Below are 25,494 nucleotides of genomic sequence, written 5' to 3' on the forward strand. Positions count from 1 at the left end.
AAACATGTACATGTGCTCCTGCACACAGGTCTTAAAATTCAACTTTATATGAGCAGCCGGTGGTGGTGGTAGTGAATATTTATGGACCAAATAAAGTCAGATTTTTTTTATGCACAGTTGCTGGCAATAGTGGTGGGGTTTTCCCTCTCACTCCATCCTTGCTGCAGGAGACTGAATATCTGTCTAGAACCAGACATTAAATACAAAAGAGCAAACACCTCCCAAAACTTAAATCAAATAAAACATAGAGATGCAAAGACTATAAAGCCAGCAAACTTAAATTATATAGTATTAACCTCTCTTTCTTATTTTATTTTCTATTTTGGTTTTTATATTTAATCCTTTTTTAAAGGGAGATACGGTCTCAGCGGAATAAAGGTGCATAGATTTTAATCCACTGTCTATTACCAGCTATGGGTTTCAGGCATTATCAGTATTAGGGCACCAGAAGCTCAAATCATGTACCGTAGCTCTCCATCACTGTATCAGAAAACCCTTTAATTTATATTATCAAAATATTTTCAAACACACAAAACAAAAATTCCATTAATCTAAAAAAATTGAAAAAAGACTCAAGAACTATCAATACATTTTATTTCACACAGATGGCTGCCAAAAAATATATTTGACTTAAGTGAGTGGATCGGCGTTGGGGAAACGTGTTGAATCTGTCTGGTAAAATAGTGAGAGGCCAGTATTTAGACTTGCAAGTCTCGAATTTCTGAATAGAAAAATTGAGACCCTTGTTGGGTATTTGGTCGGCTGGTTGGATCATGTATCGAACGGCTAATAAAAGTAATTTGGAAATGTTTGGATGCATTGTGTTAAGTGTATGTAGTGAGGTCCGGATAAGTGGGGTTCAGAATTAGAGGAAGCAAGTTATGATACCGTTTCATCAAGAGTGATGTACGATTGAAACTGTGAAATACAGTAAGAGTCCCCCGAGGAAGCCAGATTAGGGGTGAAACGAGGTGCCTTGTTGGGGCGTTTGATGTCAAAACATCCATTGAAAAAGATTGGGGTGATCGGTACAGCAAACTGTTTGTGAAGAATTGAGAATCAGTTGTTCAATAACTGCCATAAAATCATTATAATATACCATTAGATGATAATATAAAGGGTATAAGGTCACTTTTATGGGGTATATAGTTTTTAAGTGAATGAATGATGAATGGGTGTGATTGTGTGATATTAGGGGGTTAGGGTTGGGATAAATGATGATTATTAGTTAGGACTTGTCCGGACTGGGTGCATTCAAAATTGTGATTAAACATTGAATTCATCAGAATATAGATATTGTGACAATATATATGTATGTTGAGGGGTATATGTATTGATGTATATGTACTGTTGAATATGGTATCATTAGAAATGATGTGTTTAATGTAATTTAAATGATGTATTTAATGGTTGTTTTATTAAATGTGAAATATGTTTATGTGACATGTAACAATAAAGGATATAAACATTTTTTGAAAGGTGATATTGAAAATAAATTTAAATTGATATTGTATATTTATGGTAATACTTTGGGAGTTCCTAAGTGTGTTGGATTGTGTATTTATTGAGGGGACTCATTAGTGCTCCGTAGTGATTGTGCCCTACTGGGGATGCCCAGCATGGTACTAACCCTGCAGCCAGCAGGGGTCCCCCTTCAGTCTTGTTTAAAAGCTACAGGTAGTGCCGAAAAATAAAATAAGAAAACGTTACGAACCCAACACCACGGGGCGGCGGGCGGGTTTCGTGAGGACTAACATCCTGCTGTCCTGTGAGAACACCTGTTACAGGTAAGCAACATTTGCTTTCTCACAGGAAAAGCAGGATGGTAGTTCTCACATATGGGTGAGTACCGAGCTGAGGATGTCAGAGTATGCACCAAATGTACCCAAGTCGTGCAACAGGCACAACTGGGGTGGAATTTGGCCGAGGGAATCATGAACCCTAACGGGCAGGCGGAAGGGTGTTGGTACGTCAAGTTATGAATAGGTTACGCAGGACAGATTGGCCGAAGATGGAATCTTGTCTTCCGGCTTCGTCCAAGCAATAGTGAGCTGCAAAAGTATGGCGAGAACTCCAGGTGGCAGCCCTGCAAATGTCAGGAAGCAGCACCGATCGGTGTGCTACTGAAGTCACCATGGCCCTCAGAGTGTGCTTTAACACGGTCTTGAAGTGGAATGCCTGCTTACTGATAGCAAAAGGATATGCAGTCCGCCAACCAGGAGAAGAGAGTCTGTTTACCCACAGGCTGCCCCAATTTGATAGGATGGAAAGAGACAAACAATTGAGTGCTTTTCCTGTGGGCAGCTGTACGGTCTAGGTAGAATGCTAGAGCCCGTTTGCAGTAAAGGGTATGCAAAGCCTGCTCTTCTGGATTGGAATGGGACCTGGGAAAAAAGGTAGGTAGTATAATGGATTGATTGAGATGAAAGTCCGAAACTACCTTAGGCAAAAATTTAGGGTGAGTGCGGAGTACTGCCTGGTCCTGCAGAAGTTTAGTGTAAGGCGGATAGGTAACTAGAGCCTGTAATTCACTAACTCTGCGAGCAGAAGTGATTGCCATAAGGAAAATCACTTTCCATGTGAGATAGCGAAGATCACAGAATTGAAGAGGCTCGAATGGTGGTTTCATGAGCTGACCCAAAACCAAATTGAGGTTCCAAGAAGGGGCCGGAGGATACAGTGGAGGCTTGAGGTGAAGCAAGCCCTTCAGAATACGTATTACAAGGGGCTATACTGATATGGGTACATCCCCGACACATTTATGGAAGGCGGCTACTGCACTGACATGCATTCTGATGGAAGAAGTTTTGAGACCTGACTCTGATAAGTGCCAGAGATAGTCCAAAATCTTCGTGATTGGACAGGTAAAAGGGTCAAGGGACTGAGAAGAGCACCATGACGTAAATCTGTTCCATTTGTAAGAGTAAGATTTTCTCATGGAAGGCTTCCATGAAGCAATCAGGACACGGGAAACTGAGTCAGAAAGGTTAAGTGGCTGAAGGATTAACCTTTCAACATCCATGCCGTCAGGGACAAGGCTTGAAGATTGGGGTGGCGCAGGCACCCGTCGTTTTGAGTGATCAGAAGCGGGTCCTTTCCTAAGGGAATGTGCCTGTGAATGGAGAGATCCTGAAGTATTGAAAACCACACTTGGCGTGGCCAGTGAGGTGCTATATGAGGATCATGGTTCCTTTGTCCTGACGTAACTTCACTAGAGTCTCCAGAGAAGAGGACGTGGAAGGAATGCATAAAGTAGACCGGTTGCCCACGAGAGGGAGAATGCGTCTCTGGGCTGAGAGTATTTGCGATGAGATGGAGTTATCACAATATGAGTGTATGCGTCCTGGAGGTCCAGAGAGCAGAGCCAGTCTCCTCTTTGTAGAAGAGGAAGAAGTGAGCCTAAGGTTACCATCTTGAATTTCTCTCGCTGGAGGTACTTGTTGAGGGCCCGTAGGTCCAGAATAGGGCGAACGCCTCCCGATTTTTGGGGGATTAGAAAGTACCGGGAATAGAATCCTAGGCCGTGCTGAGAGTAGGGTACGGGTTATATTGCCTTGGACTGGAGAAGGAGGGAGACCACCTGATCCAGAAGGATGGAGTGATCGGATGTTCTCCACATCGTAGAGGTGGGGAGTCCGGTGGCATGGAGAGTCTGTCAAATCTTGTATCTGCTTAAAAATGACCCTATTATATTGGATCATATAGAGCTGATAAGCGGCAATTCGGGAGATGAGCATTGATCCTTGGAAGACACAGCGACCAATGGCATCTAGCAATGGTTACATGGAATAGACTTAGTTTTTGGGTACTTGCCAGGTTCTTATGGCCTGGATTGGCCACTGTTGGAAACAGGATGCTGGGCTTGATGGACCCTTGGTCTGACCCAGTATGGCATTTTCTTATGTTCTTATGTTCTTATTTTATTCCAGATTTCAGAAAAGGAGTTATTTGTTCTTCCACAGTATTTACATTTTTGTTTTGTGAAGGTAGAATCAGTTTAACACTATGTAATTCATTTTGCATCAGTTTTATGATACCATATCTTGACATTTTTTCAGTTGTGTGGTTTTTAAAAGTATTGCAACAGTTACTCCACTTCTTTTGCTAACGAGTGATAGGGGAATTCTCTTGCTTCTTTTTAATCTTTTGCATCTTAATAGCTGACACGCCTAATTAAGATCTTCCGAAAAAAGGCATCTTTTACAGATGATGGTTTTAGCCTCCCTATCCATATACTGACCCCTCAGGATTAGCTTTAGGTCATCAGTGTGTTTATAGATATAGGGTGATCAAAGTTAATGCTACCAGAGCCCCACACTGGACCACCACTGGTCCTATTTGTGTAAAGTGTCAGGAGTTAAGAATTTCTAGAAGGTGCCCAACCAGGAAGTAAACACCTTGCTCACACTCTGGATCTTACTCAAGTGGAAAACTCACAAGAAAGCACAAAAGTAACACTGGAAGGAGATAAGGTTTCACAAATATATACTGAACAAGATTAGAGCTCCAAACACATTCTGCAAAAACAGATGAGAAAAGCAAGAGAGGCCAAAACAGGACTCAAATACAAGAGGTACAGAGGCTATTAGACATTTGTGGCACAATATACCGGTAATGAAGCGGATGGCGATGATTGTGCTGACGTCGAAGGCCTTGGAAGCAACTGAATGTTGAATAACTGCTCCATCTTTTCGGCTCTAAGACGACGACCCTTGGCAGTCATTTCAGCACAAGATTTACAGGACTGAATATTGTGGTCTTTGCCTAGGCAAAGAACACACTCAAAGTGAGGGTCGGTTATCGACATTGTCCTCACACAATTTGGGCATTTTTTAAAACCGGAGGCCATGGCGCCGGACAGCCGTCAACGGCGATGACCCAAAAAATATCGTTCCCGGCCGGGAATCGAAAACGGAAAAAGTTATACTAAGGGAAACCCCTGCGGTGGAGTAATTTTTTTCCGAAAATATTAATTTTTTTCAGATAGGTGAAAATCACCTCAGGACTCCAATTTAGCCCGCGATGCTAACGGCTTCGCGGAAAAAAGAAGACTGAAGGGAGACCCCTGTGGCAGGGAATATCATGGCATGCTCAGTAGGCACTCCGGTGCCATTCAAAAGTTTCATGGAAACTTTTAGAGAAGTTTTTCCGTACATAGGGCTCCATTACCGATGTCACCCATATGTGAGGACTAGCATCCTGCTTGTCCTGGGATAATACACAATACAGCACAATTGTTAATTCTGAGCTCTTAACCTCAATTTTCAGTTACTGGTGACAATACCTCTAAATTTCACAATCACCAGCATTGACAAAATGAATTTTCCATAAATGTTTACAAAAACAAACATGATATTTTTGTGAGAGGTGTCAGCATTTAACACACTAACATCTATACAGGTACAATTTGACAGGAAAAAGTAGTAAATAAATAATTCAAATGTGATTGTATTCAAAATTTATTTTTTGAACCAAAGGAAAAAAAAAACTCAAGACAATGATTTTAAATAAACACAGAATATTCTATACACTTCTTCATTGGTATTATTTTAAGACAGGTTTTAAATTAAAGTACTCAAATTTATATACAGTTCTATTTTGATGCATTGAAGAGTACTGGCTCCCTTTTCATAATGAAGCCAGATTTCTAAAACAAAAAAAATCAAACAATTTGCTTTAACAAAGCTTCAGGGTTTTCTTTCAACACAGGCAAAAGCACACATACAGGACAGTCATTCATCATATCTACAGAACATATAAAAGAAGTCTGTCCAGCCTTTTTGTGTTTTGTTGCACTGCCGATATTTTGATCAGCATCCAGCCAAATCACAAGCTAAGCTTCACTACAGCAGTGCAATGGATGGCATCAACCAAACTTCATTGAACACATACATAAAAAATACATTGAAAAAACTACACTGTTAACAGAACTCAGCTGTGTCATATCCACAAAAGGAACTGTAAGTGGGTCACAACTAGATTGCTTATATGTGTGTGCAACTTCCTCAGGAAATGCTTTCCTGATTCACATGAAAACCACAAACATGCATAAAAAGCCATCAAATTTCATGTACAAAAATGCCCTTCAAACAAATGTAATGATGTCATAAGGCAAAATAGTAAGCTATTGAAAGCTGTTTGGCCAAGATAAATGATAAAAATGTTAGCTTTCAGCAGTGAGTGCATGTTTACTGGTCAATATAAAGGGTTGGCTCATTAAGAAGAAAATAGTCAATTTCTGTAAATAGTTATTGCTAATATGTTAACCATAATGCTTTCTGACAGGAGTTTCAGTAATGTATGACTTAAAACTGTCATACAGGCAAGGTTAAACTTGCTGTTATTCAGAGGACAGTCACTGACACTCATGCTAGGCCATTCGGAACAAAAAGCAAAAAAACATATATATATAAATGTAAACATGAAAGGCTTATATACTTTACTGCTCAAATATTACTGTGTGTTCACTTTTTTTTTTTTTAGCAAAACAAGTCCAGTTCGCCACAGTTTTAACCTCACAGTGAAGTTGCAAAGCAGGCTAATTACATAGTGTGAAGTAGTAAAGAAGAGAAAAAGTACAACATGCATTTACAACTTGCTTATAGGTTAGTCCTTTCAGTTATACCAGTGGAATAATACAAAAATATATATATATATATATACACACATACATATTAACTGTATAAAGCAAAAACCCATCAGTGGACTTTGTTTGAAAGTTGATAAATTAAGATTATAGATCAACTGCTAACAGTAAACTTCCTCTACTTATGTATATTTACAGTAGCTACTGTGATTTTTATTTTATAGATAATGAATAAGCACACATGCAGAATTTTTTTTTATTAGCTTAAAAACCGGTATTATTAAATATTTGTTTTAAAGTATGCCTGTGTAAGAAAATAGCTTGTATGAAATGTTTCTGAAATGCATTCTCACAAAACCTAGCAAAAAAAACTAAACAAATCACTCACTGAAACAACTGTCCACTGGCAGGGGAGTAAAGAGAGGCAGAAGAAGCTAGGCTAATTACAGCACAGTGATTAACAATGGTCCCAGACAGGACCAACTAATGTCAGCTAGTGCTTCAACGCATGGCTAACCATTAAAAAACCACTATCAAACACAGTCCACTTTTGGTTTATTGCAAAGACAGCTTCTCCTTAAAAAAAGGGATCAAGGTTTTTTGTCTTTTTTTTTTAATCAAGATTTCTTATAAGGTCTAGAAACCTATACAGTTCTTTAACTCTGCAGTAAGCACAATGGGTAAGCCAAAATAATTAGTGTTCCTTTATTAGGGGCCCACTACTACCTCTAAGTATAACGTTTCTAGACACTGTAATTGCTCCCTGGCTAAAGTGAATTACACTCTGATCTTGAGAAAACCAAATGAGAAAGTCCACAGTACTTTTTGCTGATCCACAGAGAGGCCCAGTAGTTTCTTTGTATTGAATGGTATTGCTAACACTGCTGTACCTTAAAATACATTTCTCATATAAATACACAACAGGAAAATATAGTTAATATCATCCCATAGTGTTTACTGCGGAGCATCTACAAAAGGTGGAACCAGCTGTCTAAATTTCTCCAATTTCATCTAAACAAAAGCAAAGTAATATACCACTTGGTAAAGACTGGGGATCTTTTTGTTTTCACAGATGCAAGTGCCATGCAATATAAATTAAAGATTTGATACCAAAAACATTACATGTAATAAAACTATTCAAGGTCAATTTTTTTTTAAAAGCATTTGTATAAACATAATTTATAATACTTTTTTTTTTTTTTAAATACAGTCACAAAGGTGTGGTTATACATCAAGGATTTCCTCTGCAGTGCCACCACAACGTAACCTATAGCGCCCTGTTCTCCAGCTGATAGTGGGGTCCCACAAGGCAGAGAGGAAGATATATATTGTCAGGGATTCTCTGATAAACCATGCTACTGCGTAATCCAGCTTAGAAAAACACAGAGGACCACCCTGAAAATAATCAATTAAAAAAAAAAAATTAAAATGAATTCAGGATTCTTCAAACAATTTAAATCAATTTATTTTATGTACTATTTAGACAGCTCATGTCTTAATTATAGCTCAAGGCAACATTCAGGTTCAGTGGGTATTTCCTTAAACACTTCTAGGCAAGAACACAGAAAATGAATACCACAAATCTATATAAAATGAGGGAGAGGAGGTAAATCAGTTTTATTATGTACAATAACTTGTGGAATTTATGGGACTTCTGTCTTTGACACACTATTCCATAATTCATGGATGCTGTAGATCATCATGTTTCTTTTCAAATCTTGGTTGCAAAAGACCTCAAACATTTTTATCACCTATAAGCCCCAAGTAACAGAATGTTACTAAAGCAATGCTGAACTTTTGTCAGAGAGTATACTAAACTCACATCAATGCAGTCAAAGTATATATAAACAGCTCAGTAGAAAGAAAATCTTTTATTCACAAATACAATTTCCTGAAAAGCAACGTTTTACTTTCCATTAAAATTGCATTCTCAGAATCTAGTTACTAAGTATCCATTACACCAGGTCTTGACAATCTATTTTGGCTGAATGTCCTTCTCCTCACCTTCCCTAAAACAGCAACATCACCATTAGCATTGCTGCCCTACCACTGGCAAGTATTGCGGGGAGTGGCTGGGTGGCCCTCTGAGGAAATCCTGCCTCCTCTGAGAGAAGCAGGAAAGGGTAAAAGGGCAGAGGTTGGCTCAGTTCTAATACTTTTCTGCCTAGTCGCTCAGCACTTTACTTGCTACTTAATGATGGCACCAGAAGCATTTTTTTTTAAGCTAGGGATAGGCAACTCCAATAATTGGGTGCCACAAACAAATCTGATTTTCAGGATATCCATAATAAATATCCATGATATATTTGCATACACTGTCTCCACTGTATACAAATATATCTCATGCATATTCATTGAGGATATCCTAAAAACCATATCTGTTTATGACACTCTAGGACCGGAGTTAGCTACCACTACTCTAAACTCACAGGCTGGCTGTGCTAATCTTTTGCATCATGGATTATACAGTTGGCCCCATTACATCCTTGCAAATGGATGGGGCCGCCAACAAGTCTGCTTATATCTCTATAAGAGATTTTATAGATATGTACATGTGTGTGCATCTGTTATTTTTACCTTAGAAGACTACTTTGAATGTTCTTTTTCATGTAAAATCTGTTGCTATAAATGCATAAGTTTTGTTTGTGGGGAGGATGGAGTCTGGAGTGTGCGCAAGGCTGTAAGATTTGCCTATAGACCCCAATACCTTGCACCAACTCTGGCTCCACAAAAGAAAGCAAAATTCCATTTGAAGCTGTGCTGCTTTGAGTTAGTGGCTCTGCCACATCTCAGCCAGGGCTTTTCTCTTTTTATAAGCCAGGGAACAGTAAGGATCACTTTCAGCCCCCCTCCCCTGGAGTAGATAGGCAGAGCTGAGCCTGGGGAATCATAAAAGCAGCAACACTGTATAGCGTACAGTCAATGGGAATGCACTGGAGTGGTAGGAGGGTGGCAGAGAAGTGGAGGCAAGCTACAGACACAGAAAGGGGGTGGAGGAGGTAAGTCAGGAGGAAGTGCCTGGGCAGTGTTGGGGAGTCTTCTGTCTGAGGTGACTGGACTGACCTCTGAGAAGAGCAGTTGGTTATGGAACCAGCAAGTCTCCTGGAGAGTGGGATTGGGAAAACAATGGGGTTGCTGCAGAATGGGGAAGGACTGGCAGCAAGCAAGAACTTTACATTATGATGAGCAGTGCTGGGGGCACTCACTCTGAGCACAAAAGCAGCAGCATAACAATAGCGTGTCAGAGTTTTTGTGTTTCTGTGTCAGAGAGACTCACCTATATATACACTATGTCTGAGAAAGAGTGTGTGGGTATCTTTCACCCTGTCACAAATGTGCGCACTCACTCTCGCTCTCAGTGTATGAGTGTCTGAGGAAGAATGTGAGAGCATGTGAGAAAGTCTGAGAAAAGTGTGTCAATGAGTATGCGCCAATAAAGTTTCTGCAATCTAAAACTCTGTGTGTGAGACTGAGCGTGTTGTATGTGTCCGACACTCATTATTTGCAAATGGTTCAAGAACCGATGGGTTGGCCAGATCAGGAGTGCAAAAATATAACACACACACGTACATATACATACATCTATAAAATATCAGAGAGATATAAGCAGACTTGTTGGGGGCCCAATCCATTTGCATGGATGGAACAGGGCTCTGTTTGCTCACCCCTGGTCTAAATTGTGCTCTACCTTTTAGTTATTTAGGAAAAATGTGAAGTTTATTTTGGAGATATTTTGGGTCAATTCTGCCATGTTCCAAGGTTGACGTGGTGTGCTTTTGGGAGCTGCTGATGCATGTGCTGCAGGAAAAGTGCACGAGGGAGTCCGATACCCTGTGGGCCGATTTTGAAAAAAATCCCACGGGCTGATATTTTCCTGCAATCTGTCCCTAGTTGGTGTTAACAGCACAAGTTCAATGAAAATCCTATAAAACTATAAAGAGCTTCTACATCCTACAGAAACTAGGAGTATTCACATTCTGGCCAAGTTGGTCATGTAAGGCAGAAGAAGATTAACATTCAAGAATCTATGATGTAATATGGATACTAGACAGATATTGTAGGTCACGGTTACTCATTACAGGTTTTTGACTTCAAGTTGCTGAGGCATCCATAATTCACAATTTGCTGGTTTTATTCCTTAAAACAGGACAACTTGCACACAACCTTTTTCTCTTTGCTTTATTTTTAGAAGGGCATGCAAGAACATGATAAGAATTCTAGGACAATTAAATTAACTAGATAGACATTTTACATCTTTTGTCTGCATACAGCTACAACTGATTTATGCTTGCTCATGTCTTTGGATATACTTTCCCAGACAACCAATAAAAACAGATTTGGAGGGGTGATCCATGATGGTGCTCTAGAGGGAGGGTGTGTGCACGTCTCTCTCTCCGATTACCTGGTACATTTTCCTAATGCCGCTCTCTGGGTGAAACCGAAGGGCCCAAGAAAGGCTGAATATGGATGCCCCGACTCAGGGAACGACTCGAGGGCCGATGGACGAACACATACTCAGAAGAATTGGGATGCCGTGAGAGGAGTCACTGGAAGAAAGCCGCCGAGACGCACCACCAGCCGGCGTCCTTCTTGACTTGTTATCTTTGTCCCCGGCGGAGAGAACAGCTCCCGATAACCCTGCAGAAAGTTGGGCAGCAACTTTGATGCACTAGGAGGTGCTTCCGGGTCATGCCAGAGAGGAGGCTCTGCGTGGAACGTAGGAAGATCCGGCTAACGAGGGACAACCAGGAGCTGCAGGGCTTAACGGAGAGGGGCCTCGAGGAGGAGAGACACTTGCCGGAGATTGGGCTGCTTTTCAACAAATTGAAGAAAATTCGGATGAGGATGTGCTGCAGGAAAGCGAGATTGAGCTGGCCCCGATGGTAAGACCAGAAACTTTTTCACTAGAATTTGGTTAGCAATAGAGACTATCAATAAAAATGTGTCTTCACAAATAAGACCTATTGTAAGGAAAGTGAAACAATTGGAGCCTCAAGTTTTAAAATTGAAAGAAGTTCTAGAAAATAAACGGGAAGTTGATATGTTAAAATCAGACATGGTGGAGATGAGAAAGCACCACCAAGGCTTGATAAAGGATAACATTTTCTGAGGAAATTCGAAAACATTGATAATCAACAAAGTAGTAAGAATTTGAGGTCAATCAATTTTCCCAGGAAAATTACCATTACTGCAGTTGAAATGTGGACTAAATTTGCATTGGAAAATTTTAAAATGTCTCAAGCTACATTGTCCCCGTTGTCAAAGATTTACTACTTGTCCACGAGGAAAAAAAGCTTCAATTGAAGGTGGAGAAAAGCAAATGTTGTCCCCATTAAACCTATCTGAAATTTTGTAATCATCAACAGAAGAAGAGGCCCAACCTGCAACTTTGTTAATAACTTTCCTATTGGACTCTGATAGGGATTGGGTACTCAGAGCTTATTTTCGCAATAAAACAGAGGTATTTTTGGGTATGAGAGTGCAAATATTCCCTGATCTAGTAAAAGAAACGCAGCTTAGGAGACAACAATTTCTAGAATTAAGATTAAAAGTAATACAATTGGGAGCGCAGTTCTCTCTCAGATTTCCCTGCAAGTGCCTCATCAAATTTAAAGATTTAAGTAACACTTTTTTTCAGCCCTTCCAGCTGGAAAAGTTCATAAATGATAGGATGCTTGCAATGTCTGAAAGTAGCCCAATCCTAGAGTAAATGTAACCTCATAGAGGAATACTGTTCAGATAAATTTACAATTCTTCCCTAGAGCTTTCAGCAATAAATTGTTATTGTTATGTATTTACTATTAAATTAAATCTCCCCCCCCCCACACACACTATATTAAGGGCTAAGAGATGTATTGATAGTATTTAAGTTTTGTTTTTTTTTTTTTTTAATGATATTGGGGCTAATGGTGTATACTTATTACATTGTTCAAAGTATACTCATTCATTAATTGTTCTCTGTAAAAATCTAATGCTTAATTCACAATACTCCTTGTTTAATGTATACCTTATTTATTAACTGCGCACTGTTGATTGTTTACTGTTCTATGTACACCATGTATATGGTATTTCTAATGCTGGTTATCTGTAAACCGAAGCGATATGTACTTGTACATGATCTCCGGTATATAAAAGTCTTTAAATAAATAAATAAATTGCATTTCCTGTTCAATTGTAAACAAATGTATATTGGAAAACTATAATAGACATAATTAAAAAAAGACAAAACAGATTTGGAGGGAAATAAAAACAGGGCTACTGCAAATCTGTTTAAGATTACTATAGATTATCATTTATGAAAGGAGGCTATGATTTTGCAAACAGCTTCTTGCAAAAGTCCTTTATCATATTTTATCTGTGATAATGGAACCTGAGTTTTCAATATTAATGCAGACATGAAATTCAGGCCATGATTTTGCTGCAGTTCCATACAGTACAAAAAACATCACTCTCACAACACATTCATAGCCCAGTTCCAATCTTCATAGTTGTACTGGAAGCATCATGTTAAAAAATACACAAAATGGAGATCACATGAAGCGGTGTCTTTATAAATCATGTTACTGCCTAACTTTTGGTGCCATCACACTAAGAATTGCAATTTCACTACTTCACTGTGATTATTTCCTAGTGGACTGGAAAATTTCTAAATATTAAATGTATGGACAGATTTGTGTACAAGAACAGTGAAGATATGACTTTGAAAATAACAAGAAAAGACAAGGATAAAATAAAAGTTGCTGTCAAGATGATGGCCGCCAAAGACAATGTGGGACAGGAGCAGTCAGAAGAATCTTTAGTGGCAGGAACTAAAGTGGCTGTAGTAGCAGGGCTAGATGTTAAACCAGGGCGCACTTACGAACAAATAACTGAGTTTAAAAATTCCATGTCTGACATTGGCAAGCAGTTAGATCCTCCAGAGGGCCGAATTACCGTGGTCGAAGATAGCAGCGCCTGACCTGAAAAGCAGATCTCAGATCTGGAGAAGGCTGCGCTGGAACAGGAGGATAAAATTGATGAGTTGGAGAATCGCTCCAGCAATTTGCAGGTTGAAACTTGGTTGATTACATTGCTAGGCCTGGGTGAATGCAATGGCCATATCACAGTCAGCAGCTAGCAGGATGGCCCCGTGAGCCTACTCACTAACCCCTGACGCAGCACCAGCACCTCCCGTGGCCAGGATGCTGCTTCCTGTGATTGGTGTTGCTTCATGTACTGATGCTGCAGTTGGATGCCGCCGTCTTCCAGCTCCTCTGGGCCCTTCCCTTAGGCAAGCACAGTATGCACCTATATTTAAAGGGCCTACTTAAGCGTGGCCAACGCTCCCTGTCATTGTTTCAGCAATGGGTCTCCTGCCTAGTAGCAGTGCGTGCTGCCACAGTACTCCTTGTTTTGTCCAGTCTCGTCTCATCCAGCCTTGTCCTGTCCAGTGTCTTCTGTATATCTTTGTCCACTCTTGGCCTGACTACAGATCTCGATTTCTTACTGGGATCTGAACTGACCATGATTGCCTGCTGCCTGGACCTGACCATCCATGTTAACCGCCTTCCCAGACCTTGCTCTGTCTCCAACTCCATTAGTCTGCTGCTTGCATTGACCTTGGTGACTCTCTTCACTGCCCTAGGGACCCGCCTAAGTCCTGCTGGCTGCCAGAATCCAAGGGCTCAATCTATGGGATAGGCCGCTAGTATACGTGAAGCTCCAGACTGTCCTGCTGCACAGAACGTGTTCACCAGCTGTCACGGAGGTTTGTCTATGAGGCTGTTTCAACCACGCTACAGCACAAAGGGCTCACAATCCCGCTACCCATCACAGCTGAATTATTTTTGAGCGGGCGCATCATACAGGGCCAGAAGCAGCCAGCCAAATTGTTTAACTTTGCCCACAACATGCTTATTATAAAAAAAACAAAAGGGACATTCAACATAAAAACTGGGAAATACTGGTTTTTCTAAGGCTTTTCAAATCGCATTACTCTGAAATGTAAAGAATTTGTGCTCATGTGCTCTGACCTGGTCAAAAGAATTATGATGTCCGCGCTGTGATACCCTGTTCAGCTGAGAATATGGCATCAAGGCCTGCTAAATGTGTTTGAATCCATGGAGTCAGCAAATGTTTTTCTTGGACATTTGCCAAATGGTGGCACTTGAGGTTCCGTAAGCCACCAGAATTTTTGTTGCTGGTTTGCCTGCTCTGCAGTTATGTTCCCTCTTTTTGGCATTTTTCATTTCATGCCTGATAGTTAATGTACTGAGCTGGCAGCAGAATCTGTGTGCACCCATTTGATTTTTATATGGGGTACTATTCATTCAATGACTGTTGAAGATGTGTGTTTGTAATGTTATGTTCTATGTGGATGTGTTTGGCAGCTGTCAGTGCCTTCAGACATTGCTGGAGTTCCCACCATTGCATGGATGTGATTAAAAAAGGGAAGCAAATCACTAATATAACACTGGTTTGATTTGCTGTACTATTTCCTATACTAAGGAAATGAGAGGTCTCAGGTAAAACATCATGCCTGTGCGGTACCTTAACTCGTCAGATGAGTTTACTACCTTAATATTTTTCACTTTTGCTGTGACATCAATTACTTGTTAATGTTATGTGGCTTAACTGCATTTTTCATGGACAATTTTACTTTTTTGTAATGAGGTTAACACGGGATTGGGGGCACCCAAACATACACTAAACTGGCCTCCAGCCTCCTTGGAGGCATGTGCAAGGTTTGCTTTCTTTGGGGGTCATTTATCAAAGTGCCATATGGCGTTTTCGCACGTGAAAAGCACTTTTAGGGAGAGCGAGAGACACACACAGAGACTAGCTATAAGGCCCTCATACTAGGCAGGTATTTATACCTCTGTAGGAGGCCCAGCTAGCTACTCGAGGTGAGGTTTAGATATTAGTGTAGGGGTTAGGGGCCACTCTGACATGCAGAGTGCGACGTATGAACAGAACAGTGCACTCTTGTGAAGATTTGATGACCTTCGGAGTGAGGAAACTCACCTAAAGATGAGATTTGTGCAATGTTCTCTCAACCTAGCTTGAAGTTACCCAGGTAGAGAGTCCATCAAGCTAGGCAGTCATACTCTCTATTTCCTGTCTTTTATCAGGCTACTAATCCATAATAGGCCACTGTCTCTAATCCGATGACCTTCCAATTTCCTGAGAATTCTCATGATGAACATTGTCAATGCTTTCTGAAAACTTGAAATACTATATCAACTGGCTCACCTTTGTCCGCTTACTTATTTACATCCTCAAAAAGACTTAGTAAATCTTTGGGGGTCATTTATCAAAGTGCCATATGGTGTTTTCACACACGAAAAGCACTTTTAGGGAGGGAGGGAGAAAATTGCAAAACCCATGTTGATTCTCCCCCATTAAATCATATTTATGTGGTCAGTAATGTTTTTTGTAAGAATAAATTTGACCATTTTGCCCAGGACTGATGATAGGCTCATCAGTCTAAAGCTCCCTGGATCACCCCTGGAGCCCTTTCTTCTGGTGCCATGGCTGTTTTAAATGATAGGTTGCAAATCACCAGAAACAAGTCTAATTTCGTTTTTGAGCTCCTTCAGAATTCTGGGGTGCATACCATCAGATCCTGATGTGTTATTTTTTAGTCTTTCAATATGAGTTTAAGTTCTCCAGTTTCAGTGTGATTCCATCTAGTCACTCAGTTATCACCATCAAAAAACCATTTCTGGTATGAATATGACTAAGACATCCTCCTAGTAAAGACAAAGAATTAATTTAGTTTTTCTGATATTTCCTTGTCCTCCTTGACTACCCATTTTAATCGTCTTATCTAGCAGCCCAACTAACTCCCTGTCCCCCCAAGGATTTATTGCTTCAAATGTACCTGAAAAATGTATATTTCTTTTTACCTCTATGGCAAGTTTCTTTTCAAATTCTCTATTAACCTGCTTGATTACATCTAACTTGTCAGTGCTTATGCTCTTCCCTATTTTCCTCATTTGGGTCTGCTTTGCATGTTTTGAATTTGACTGTCTCTTTCAACTCACTATTAAACTATATGCAGGAGAAAGAAAATCAAGCAAAATTTCCAATAGATTTGAAATACTGAACTCCTGCAGCATTAAATCAGTCACTATTAAACAGTCATTGAATAAAAATACTTCTATAAAACATTTGTGGTTATTGCAAGGGAAGTTAATTTTGTCTTATTCAAATAGAAGAGACTTATAGCAGTATACAAAATAATTGACACAAAACAAGGGCAGGAATTAACGAAGATAATGTTTAGAAAATGGATTTGATTATTCAAAAATAAGTAACCCACAAGCCAGAATACCACTAGAAAGTCAGATGCAGTAAATTAATGTTTTGTTTTTTTTAGACAATTTAAATGAGACAGGTGAAACAGACATGAATATACCATTTTGCCTGCACACTTTATCTACGTACCTGGACACCCCTGAGTTGGATGTAGTCGAATATAAACCATGCCAAACAGTGGCACATAAAAAACACCATAATGTCCCATCTGAAAACATAATGAGCTGCCCATCCAATTATTAAACTGGCAACAAAACATTCAGAGATTGGTTCACAAATGATTGTAGCAGGTAGCATGTTAATTCGCAGCTTAGCCCACCTAAAAAAAAAAAAAAAAAAAAATTACAAAAATGTGAATGCAAAAAAAGTTTATAGACTTAAGATTCACTCCTTAACTATAGTTAAAATATATAATTTTTAAGGATAAATTTATGCTATCAGAATTATTAGGTCACAAATTGTCTAGGCACCACTGTAAGACATCTTGTAAATACACAGAGTACTGTTGCAAGGCCAAAAGGCAGCACACAATATTGGAAGTGAGCTTCCAACTGCACATTTGAGTGGGTGTAAGCAACCCTAAAATTTAGAGAGCACAGCCAGACCCCTTTTACTAGGAAAGGAAACACTGTGTCGAGGGAAACACTTGTGAGCTTTTTTTTTACCAGGGAACTTTCTAATATCCTTTGGTCAAGGATGGGACAGTGGGACAGATTCCCTCCCCCCCACCCCCAAGGGAAGCTCTTCTTGCAGCATGTCCTAATGCCAACGGGCTGCAAAAGTGCTTCCTGGCAGGCGATTTTGAGGAATAATGAAAAGGCACACACACTTCTCGTCTGATTATGCAGAGAATCCAAGTATTTAAGGACACTCTGGGCCAACGATTTAATGAAAACCTGGTTTACCATCCCCCCCCCCCCAAACTGGATGGTTCTCCAACACAGACCCTGGGATCTGGGCTGTACACTTCCTGATCCAGTCAAAGCCCCGCCAAGTCTTGACAGGGCAATAGGCTATGGTATTTGGGACCACTGCTGCCAGGGGCAAGAGTGAGGACCTGGTCCACTACAGTGTGTGTGTGTATGTGGGGGAGCAGGCCGCAGAACTGTCTCCTCTCTCTTCAGTGTTCCACTTGTGAGTTCTCCTTGCTGTGGATGGTGGGCTGGAGCAGCAGTGGACAGTGGCCCTATCACTGAATCACTGCTTTATTTCCAGAGATATTCTCTTCATATCATGGCATTGAAAATGTCACAGGTCAAGCTGACCATGAGATTTCTTCACTCCAGCACACCTACATCATCAGCTTTATGGATCTACAGGCAACTGTAGGGTTGACAGGAGGCTAAAGGAAGCATTGAGCTTAGCTCCTTGATATATCTTCCTCTCAAGAGTGTAGAGAATATAGTGGGTCCTAAACCTCTTGGCCTTCTTGTGGCCCTATTCGACCATCACAAACTGATGCAGTAGCAAACTGGGAGATCCTAGATTCTTATCTGGCTTTCTCAGAGTATCTTAGAGATACCAAAATTGGTCCTATTACTGCAAGTCAAGAGGAATGGCATCCATTATATCCTTCACAAAATCGCCAGTAGAGAGATCCTCTGAAAGAGACACTCTGCTTTCCTGTGGAGGAAATGGGTCAGAAGAGCATTTACCCCTCCTAATCACAGTTCACCCCTATGATTTCCCCAGCCTAACCTGATGGGTACGGCAGGATGTGGACTGGGATCTTACCCAGCTAGCAGGCAATGTACTAAAGAGGAAATAGCTGCCTATGAGGCCCACCTGGAACATCTGTAAATTGGGGGAGCTTCCCCCATCAATGTGCTGGAAAGATGTAACAGTGTCCCAGTGCTGATGTTAATACTCATTGAAGCCCTGGCACCCAATTAGTGTGGCAGTACCAGAAAGGACTAGATATTAATCTACATCAGCACAAACGTCAATTTCTGTGCAGTATGGCCTACTGGAGCTTTCTGTCCAGCTCCTTCTTGAAACTGGTGATGCCAATCCAGACTAGGAGGTAGGAGGGCAGGCCACATCTTCATGGGCATCAGAGGTGAATCAACCACCTGAGCCTTAGGAAACTGATGTGATTCCCAGGACTGTGGAGAGGATAAAGTTGTCCACCCCTCCCCCCCCCCCCCACCCCCACAGGAGCACTTAAACATAAGAAATGCCATGTTCAATCAGACCAAGATTATAAGAACAAAAGAAGAAATGCCATGCCATATTGGGACAGACCAAAGGCCCATCAAGTCCAGTATCCCGTTTCAAGCAGTGGCCAATCCAAGTCACAAGTACCTGGGTAAGCACCCAAACATTAAACAGATCCCATTCTACTAATGCTGGCAACAAGCAGCGATTATTCCCTACTGATTAATAGTTTATGGACTTCTCCTCCAGGAACTTATCCAAATCTTTTTTAAACCCAGCTACACTAACTACCTTAACCACATCCTCTAGCAATGAATTCCTGAGCTTAACTGTGTGTTGAGTGAAAGAATTTTCTACAATTTGTTTTAAATGTGCTACTTGCTAACTTCATGGAGTGCCCCCTAGTCCTTGTATTATCTGAAAGAGTAAGTAACAGAGTCACATTTACCCGTTCAAGTCCTTTTATGATTTTGTAGACCTCTATCATGTTCCACCCCTCCGCCCCTGCAGTCTCTTCTCCAAGCAGAAAAGCCCTATCCTTTCTAGCCTTTCCTCACAGGTGAGCTGTTCAACGTCCTTTATCATTTTGGTCGTCTTTCTCTGTACTTTTTCCAGTGCAACTATATCTTATTTTTTTAAATGCAGTGACCATAACTGCACACAGTATTCAAGGTGCGGTCTCACCATGGAGCAATACAGAGACATTATGACATCCTCTGTTTTATTCACCTTTCCCTTCCTAATAATTCTTAACATTGTTTGCTTTTTGGACTGCTGCAGCACACTGAGCCGATGATTTCAATGTAATATAAACTATGACACTCAGATCTTTTTCCTGGGTGGTAACTCCTAATATGGAACCTAACAATGTAACTACAGCATGGGTTATTTTTCCCTATATCAATCACCTTGCACTTGTCCACATTATATTTCATCTGCCACATGGATGCCCAATCTTCCAGTCTCGCAAGATCCTCCTGCAATTTATCACAATCCACTTGTGATTTAACTACTCTGAATAATTGTGTCATCTGCAAATTTGATCACCTCACTCATGCTTCACTTTTTTGAAGGAGTTAATAAACATGTGGATAAAGGTGAACCGGTAGATATAGTATACTTGGATTTTCAGAAGGCGTTTGACAAAGTTCCTCATGAGAGGCTTCTAGGAAAAGTAAACAGTCATGGGATAGGTGGCGATGTCCTTTCGTGGATTGCAAACTGGCTAAAAGACAGGAAACAGAGAGTAGGATTAAATGGGCAATTTTCTCAGTGGAAGGGAGTGGACAGTGGAGTGCCTCAGGGATCTGTATTGGGACCCTTACTGTTCAATATATTTATAAATGATCTGGAAAGAAATACGACGAGTGAGATAATCAAATTTGCAGATGACACAAAATTGTTCAGAGTAGTTAAATCACAAGCAGATTGTGATAAATTGCAGGAAGACCTTGTGAGAATGGAAAATTGGGCATCCAAATGTGGATAAGTGCAAGGTGATGCATATAGGGAAAAATAACCCATGCTATAATTACACAATGTTGGGTTCCATATTAGGTGCTACAACCCAAGAAAGAGATCTAGGTGTCATAGTGGATAACACATTGAAATCGTCGGTACAGTGTGCTGCGGCAGTCAAAAAAGCAAACAGAATGTTGGGAATTATTAGAAAAGGAATGATGAATAAAACGGAAAATGTCATAATGCCTCTGTATCGCTCCATGGTGAGACCGCACCTTGAATACTGTGTACAATTCTGGTCACCGCATCTCAAAAAAGATATAATTGCGATGGAGAAGGTACAGAGAAGGGCTACCAAAATGATAAAGGGAATGGAACAACTCCCCTATGAGGAAAGACTAAAGAGGTTAGGACTTTTCAGCTTGGAGAAGAGACGACTGAGGGGGGATATGATAGAGGTGTTTAAAATCATGAGAGGTCTAGAACGGGTAGATGTGAATCGGTTATTTACTCTTTCGGATAGTAGAAAGACTAGGGGGCACTCCATGAAGTTAGCATGGGGCACATTTAAAACTAATCGGAGAAAGTTCTTTTTTACTCAACGCACAATTAAACTCTGGAATTTGTTGCCAGAGAATGTGGTTCGTGCAGTTAGTATAGCTGTGTTTAAAAAAGGATTGGATACGTTCTTGGAGGAGAAGTCCATTACCTGCTATTAAGTTCACTTAGAGAATAGCCACTGCCATTAGCAATGATTACATGGAATAGACTTAGTTTTTGGGTACTTGCCAGGTTCTTGTGGCCTGGATTGGCCACTGTTGGAAACAGGATGCTGGGCTTGATGGACCCTTGGTCTGACCCAGTATGGCATGTTCTTATGTTCTTATACTCCTTTCCAGATCAGATATAAATATATTAAAAAGCATTATTCCAAGAACAGATCCCTGAGGCACTCCACTGTTTACCTTTTTCCCTGTGAAAACAGACCATTTAATCCTACTCTGCAAACTGGTTAAAAGACAGGAAACAATCTGCAAAAGGACATCGCCTCCTATCCCATGACTTTTTAATTTTCTTAGAAGTCTCTCATGAGGGACTTTGTCAAATGCCTTCTGAAAATCCAAATTACACCACATATACCAGTTCACCTTTATCCACATTTATGCACCCCTTCAAAAAAAACGTAGCAGACTTGTGAGGCAAGACTTTCCTTCGTAAATCCATGCTGCCTGTGTCCTATTAAACTATGTCTATCCATATGTTGTGATTTTATTCTTTATAATAGTTTACACGATTTTTCCTGGCACTAAAATCAGGCTCAATAGTCTGAAGTTTCCTGGATCACTTCTGGAACTCTTTTTAAATATCGGGGTTACATTGGCCACCTTCCAGTCTTCAGGTACAATGGATGATTTTAATGACAGGTTACTCATTTTTTCTAATAGATCTGAAATTTCATTTTTGAGTTCTTTCAGAACCCTGGAGTATATACCATCTGGTCCAGGTGATTTGCTACTCTTCAGTTTTGTCAATCTGGTCTACATCTTTCAGGGTTACTGTGATTTGGGCAAGTTCATCTGAATCGTCACCTTGAAAACTGTTTCCCGAACAGGTATCTCAAACATCCTCATCAGTAGACATAGAATCAAAGAATTCATTTAGTCTTTCCGCGATGGCCTTATCTTCCCTAAGTGCCCTTTAACCCCTTGATCATTTAACGGTCCAACCTACTCCCTCACAGGCTTCCTACTTTGAATATATTAAAGTTTTTATTAAGAGTTTTTGTCTCTATGGCCAACTTCTTTTCAAATTATTCTATCTTAGATTGTCATCAGTGTTTTACATTTAACTTGCCAATGCTTATACTTTTTCCTATTTTCTTCAGCTGGATCCTTCTTCCAATTTTTGAAGAAAGATCTTTTGGCTAAACTAGCCTCTTTTACCTCACCTTTTAACCATATCAGCAATCGTTTGGCTTTCCTTCCACGTTTCTTAATGTATGGAATACATCTGGACTGTGCTTCTAGCTGCACCTTTCAGTTTTTTTCTGTTTTTCTCATTTTGCCAAAGTTTCCCTTTTGAAAGTTTAGTGCTAGAATTGTGTATTTACTTATTGTCTCTCTTCCAGGCATCCATTCAAATTTGATCATGTTATTATTGCCAAGCAGCCCCACTACCATTTCTTCTCTCACTAAATCCTGTGTTCCACTAAGAATTAGATCTAAAATAGCTCCCTCTTTCATCTGCTCCTGAACTAATTGCTCCATAAAGCTGTCATTTATTCTATCCAGGAACTCTCTACCACATCTTTATGTTACATTTACACAGTCAAAATTGCGGTACATCTCCCATTATTACTGCACTACCAATTTGGTTAGCTTCCCTAATTTCTCTTAGCATCTTATCATCCATCCATTGAGCCCAGCATCCTGTCTTGGACAGTGGCTAGTCTGTTCACAAGTACCTGCTAGATCCCAAAGTAGATTTTGTGTTATGCTAAGGGAAAGCAATAACTTTCTAGTCTTAGCTAATGTTTTATGGACTTTTCCTCTAAGAACTTGTCCAAACCTCTTAAATTTCGCTATGCTAGTCACATTGACCACATTCTACAGCAAAAGATTCTACACTTTAATTATGCGCTGAGCAAAAAAGTACTTTCGCCAATTTCTTTTAAATCTATTAGTTATTTTTATGGAGCATCCCTTTTAATATCTGAAAGGGTAAATAACCATTCTTTTCTTACCAGTCCCACCCCATTCATGATTTTATAATTTATATCATGTCCCCTCTCTATCAGCTATTTCCTAAGCTAAAGAACCCTAACCTGTGTAGCCTCCCATCATACTTGGGAGGAATCACAGCTCCTCTTCTGAAACTGTGCCTCTTAACCCTTCCTGGTGCCTGGAAACAGGAAAAGGAGGGGTGGGTGGAATCTATCCTATCCCCATGTTAATATATCACTAATGCCCAATGCAGCTCTTGCTTTGATTGTGATGCCTGCTAGTGGGCTAAGCCAAAGTCTAGGCACTCCCATTGGAAACGATGTCTTCTGAGGGTCAGTCTCATCAAGGGAGCAGCCTGGGAAGTATGCCAGTGCCCTAGGCAAAGCACCCACTGATCATGTGGTGCGACAGCACCCCCACACTTCTGGATTTAGTCTAAGGTACAAGTTTTCCGAGGCATCAGATGAAAAATATGTAAAAACTTTCATTTTCAGTTTTTATTTCATTATTCCTGGGAATTTCAATGTTATAAACAAAATGTAAGTGGAAAAATGACTGATATAATATAAAGAGAAAAATAAATAAGTGGAAGAGTCATTTTTCCTCCGATTTCTTTTTTGTTCTAATATTGAAGTTCCCAGGCAAAATAAAATCTGAATATTAAGGTCTGTAAAAATATGAAAATCAAATAAATTACTAGAAGGTGGGGCAAAAAATCCCCACCAATGTCTCGCTGGAATACCAAACTGGTGCACCATGCAGCTGACAGAAAATAAGGGAACTTAAACCTATACCAAAAAAACACAACAAAAAAAAAATACCCCCCAAAAAACACCTAGCAGACTAGAGTGAAAAACAACCTGCAGGGACCTGCAAGAAACAGTTCCTGCAGCTCCAGAAACTGAGAGGTAAACCATTACCTATCACCTGCAGGCTCTGCAGAAAAGACTAGATTGGGGGGCCCTCGATAAGATGCTGAAGAGTATCAGGGCTGCACATGCCCAGTGGGAATGCTGGACCTCATGTGATGTCACCCATGTGTGAGGACTGCCATCCTACTACTTTTTAGGGAAAAACAAGTTTCATTAGACTCTAAAGACATGATAAACCTGAACGTAAAACTTGTGGCTTTGTGTGACTCTATCCTTTTCAAACTATAGAATTAAAAAAAAATATATATTGTGGTTGCTGTTAGTTAATTTGAATATGTAGAAATACGTTTAACAAACAAGCTGTAAGAGATACTTTTTTAAATGGACTAACAATACACCTGTGACTAGCTTTTGACATCTATGCTCCCTGTATCAGGGTCAGTGAAGACTGATATGAAGGTGGCTCAAAACAGCATTGATGGCTGAGTCTCAAGGTTAACCTTTTTCCACAGTGTTCAGTTCCTGTAGTTCATGGCAGAATGATCAAGTAGTATGGCAAAATTGAGAGTTAATTGGTGGAGGTTTCACTTGGAGTTATTGGTCCACTAGACCAATTTGTCTCCCAATAGTTGCTTTACAGATGGTTTAGTCTCCTGATGGAGAAATGTCAAGTTCAGGAAGTCTGATCCCACTCTAGCTGCCGTGAGCTTAGTTGTCTTTGGCTTAGAGTTGCCAGAGAGTAGTACATCTGTAATTCTGCCACAGATGTGCAGGAAATCTAGTTGAAACTGTGGTCAGATATCCAGCAGTGAATTCAGAGGGCTCAACACCATGGGGATGGCATCTCCCAGTTTTCCTTTGGCCATTGGGGCTGAAGGAGATATCGGAAGTAGGCAAGTAGACGCTCCAAAAATAACCTACTATGGAACAGAGGAAGAGAAACAGGTTATTTTATTCCCCTGCTTCAAAAGATCAATCTTAAGAACATAAATGCAATCTGGATCGGACCAAAGTCCATCAAGCCCAGCATCTTGTCTCCAACAGAGACCAATCCTTGGCTGGTGAATTCTTTGCAAAAGATCCAGTCAACTATCTTGGACATTTTGGAAGCCAAAGCTAAATTGCAGAACTCCTTGTCAGGTCAGATTTCTCAGCTTCTCAATTCATTTAAAGAGACTAAGTCCAAAGTTCTTATTCAGAATATAATTATAAAATAAACAGTGACTAGAAGAAACGCTTTAGAGAAATACTATAGGTAGTGAATATCTTGGTACTTAAAAGATTCTACTATCTTGCACAATAAAACAGATGATCATCTAGATGAGCATGAGATTTTGGATCACCATCAATATGGTTTCAGGCATATCATGGTCTTGCATTTGTCAAGCCTCGATGC

The 25,494-nt window shown here is 40.2% G+C and overlaps 1 protein-coding gene across 2 annotated transcripts in view; it reads right to left on the bottom strand.

The window, feature by feature from the left end:
• Positions 1 to 6,446: 6,446 nt before the first annotated feature.
• UGCG (UDP-glucose ceramide glucosyltransferase) overlaps positions 6,447 to 25,494 on the bottom strand; it is a 143,995-nt gene continuing 124,947 nt past the window's right edge. For both annotated transcript variants that reach the window (XM_029614577.1, XM_029614584.1), the window contains 2 exons: positions 17,015 to 17,204; positions 6,447 to 7,981 (listed from right to left, as the gene is read on the bottom strand). In XM_029614577.1, the coding sequence (XP_029470437.1) occupies positions 7,811 to 7,981; positions 17,015 to 17,204 (361 nt within the window). In that variant the 3' untranslated portion in view covers positions 6,447 to 7,810. The remainder of the gene's footprint in view (positions 7,982 to 17,014; positions 17,205 to 25,494) is intronic.

This window comes from Rhinatrema bivittatum, chromosome 1 (assembly GCF_901001135.1).
Source record: "Rhinatrema bivittatum chromosome 1, aRhiBiv1.1, whole genome shotgun sequence".
Lineage (NCBI taxonomy): Eukaryota > Metazoa > Chordata > Amphibia > Gymnophiona > Rhinatrematidae > Rhinatrema > Rhinatrema bivittatum.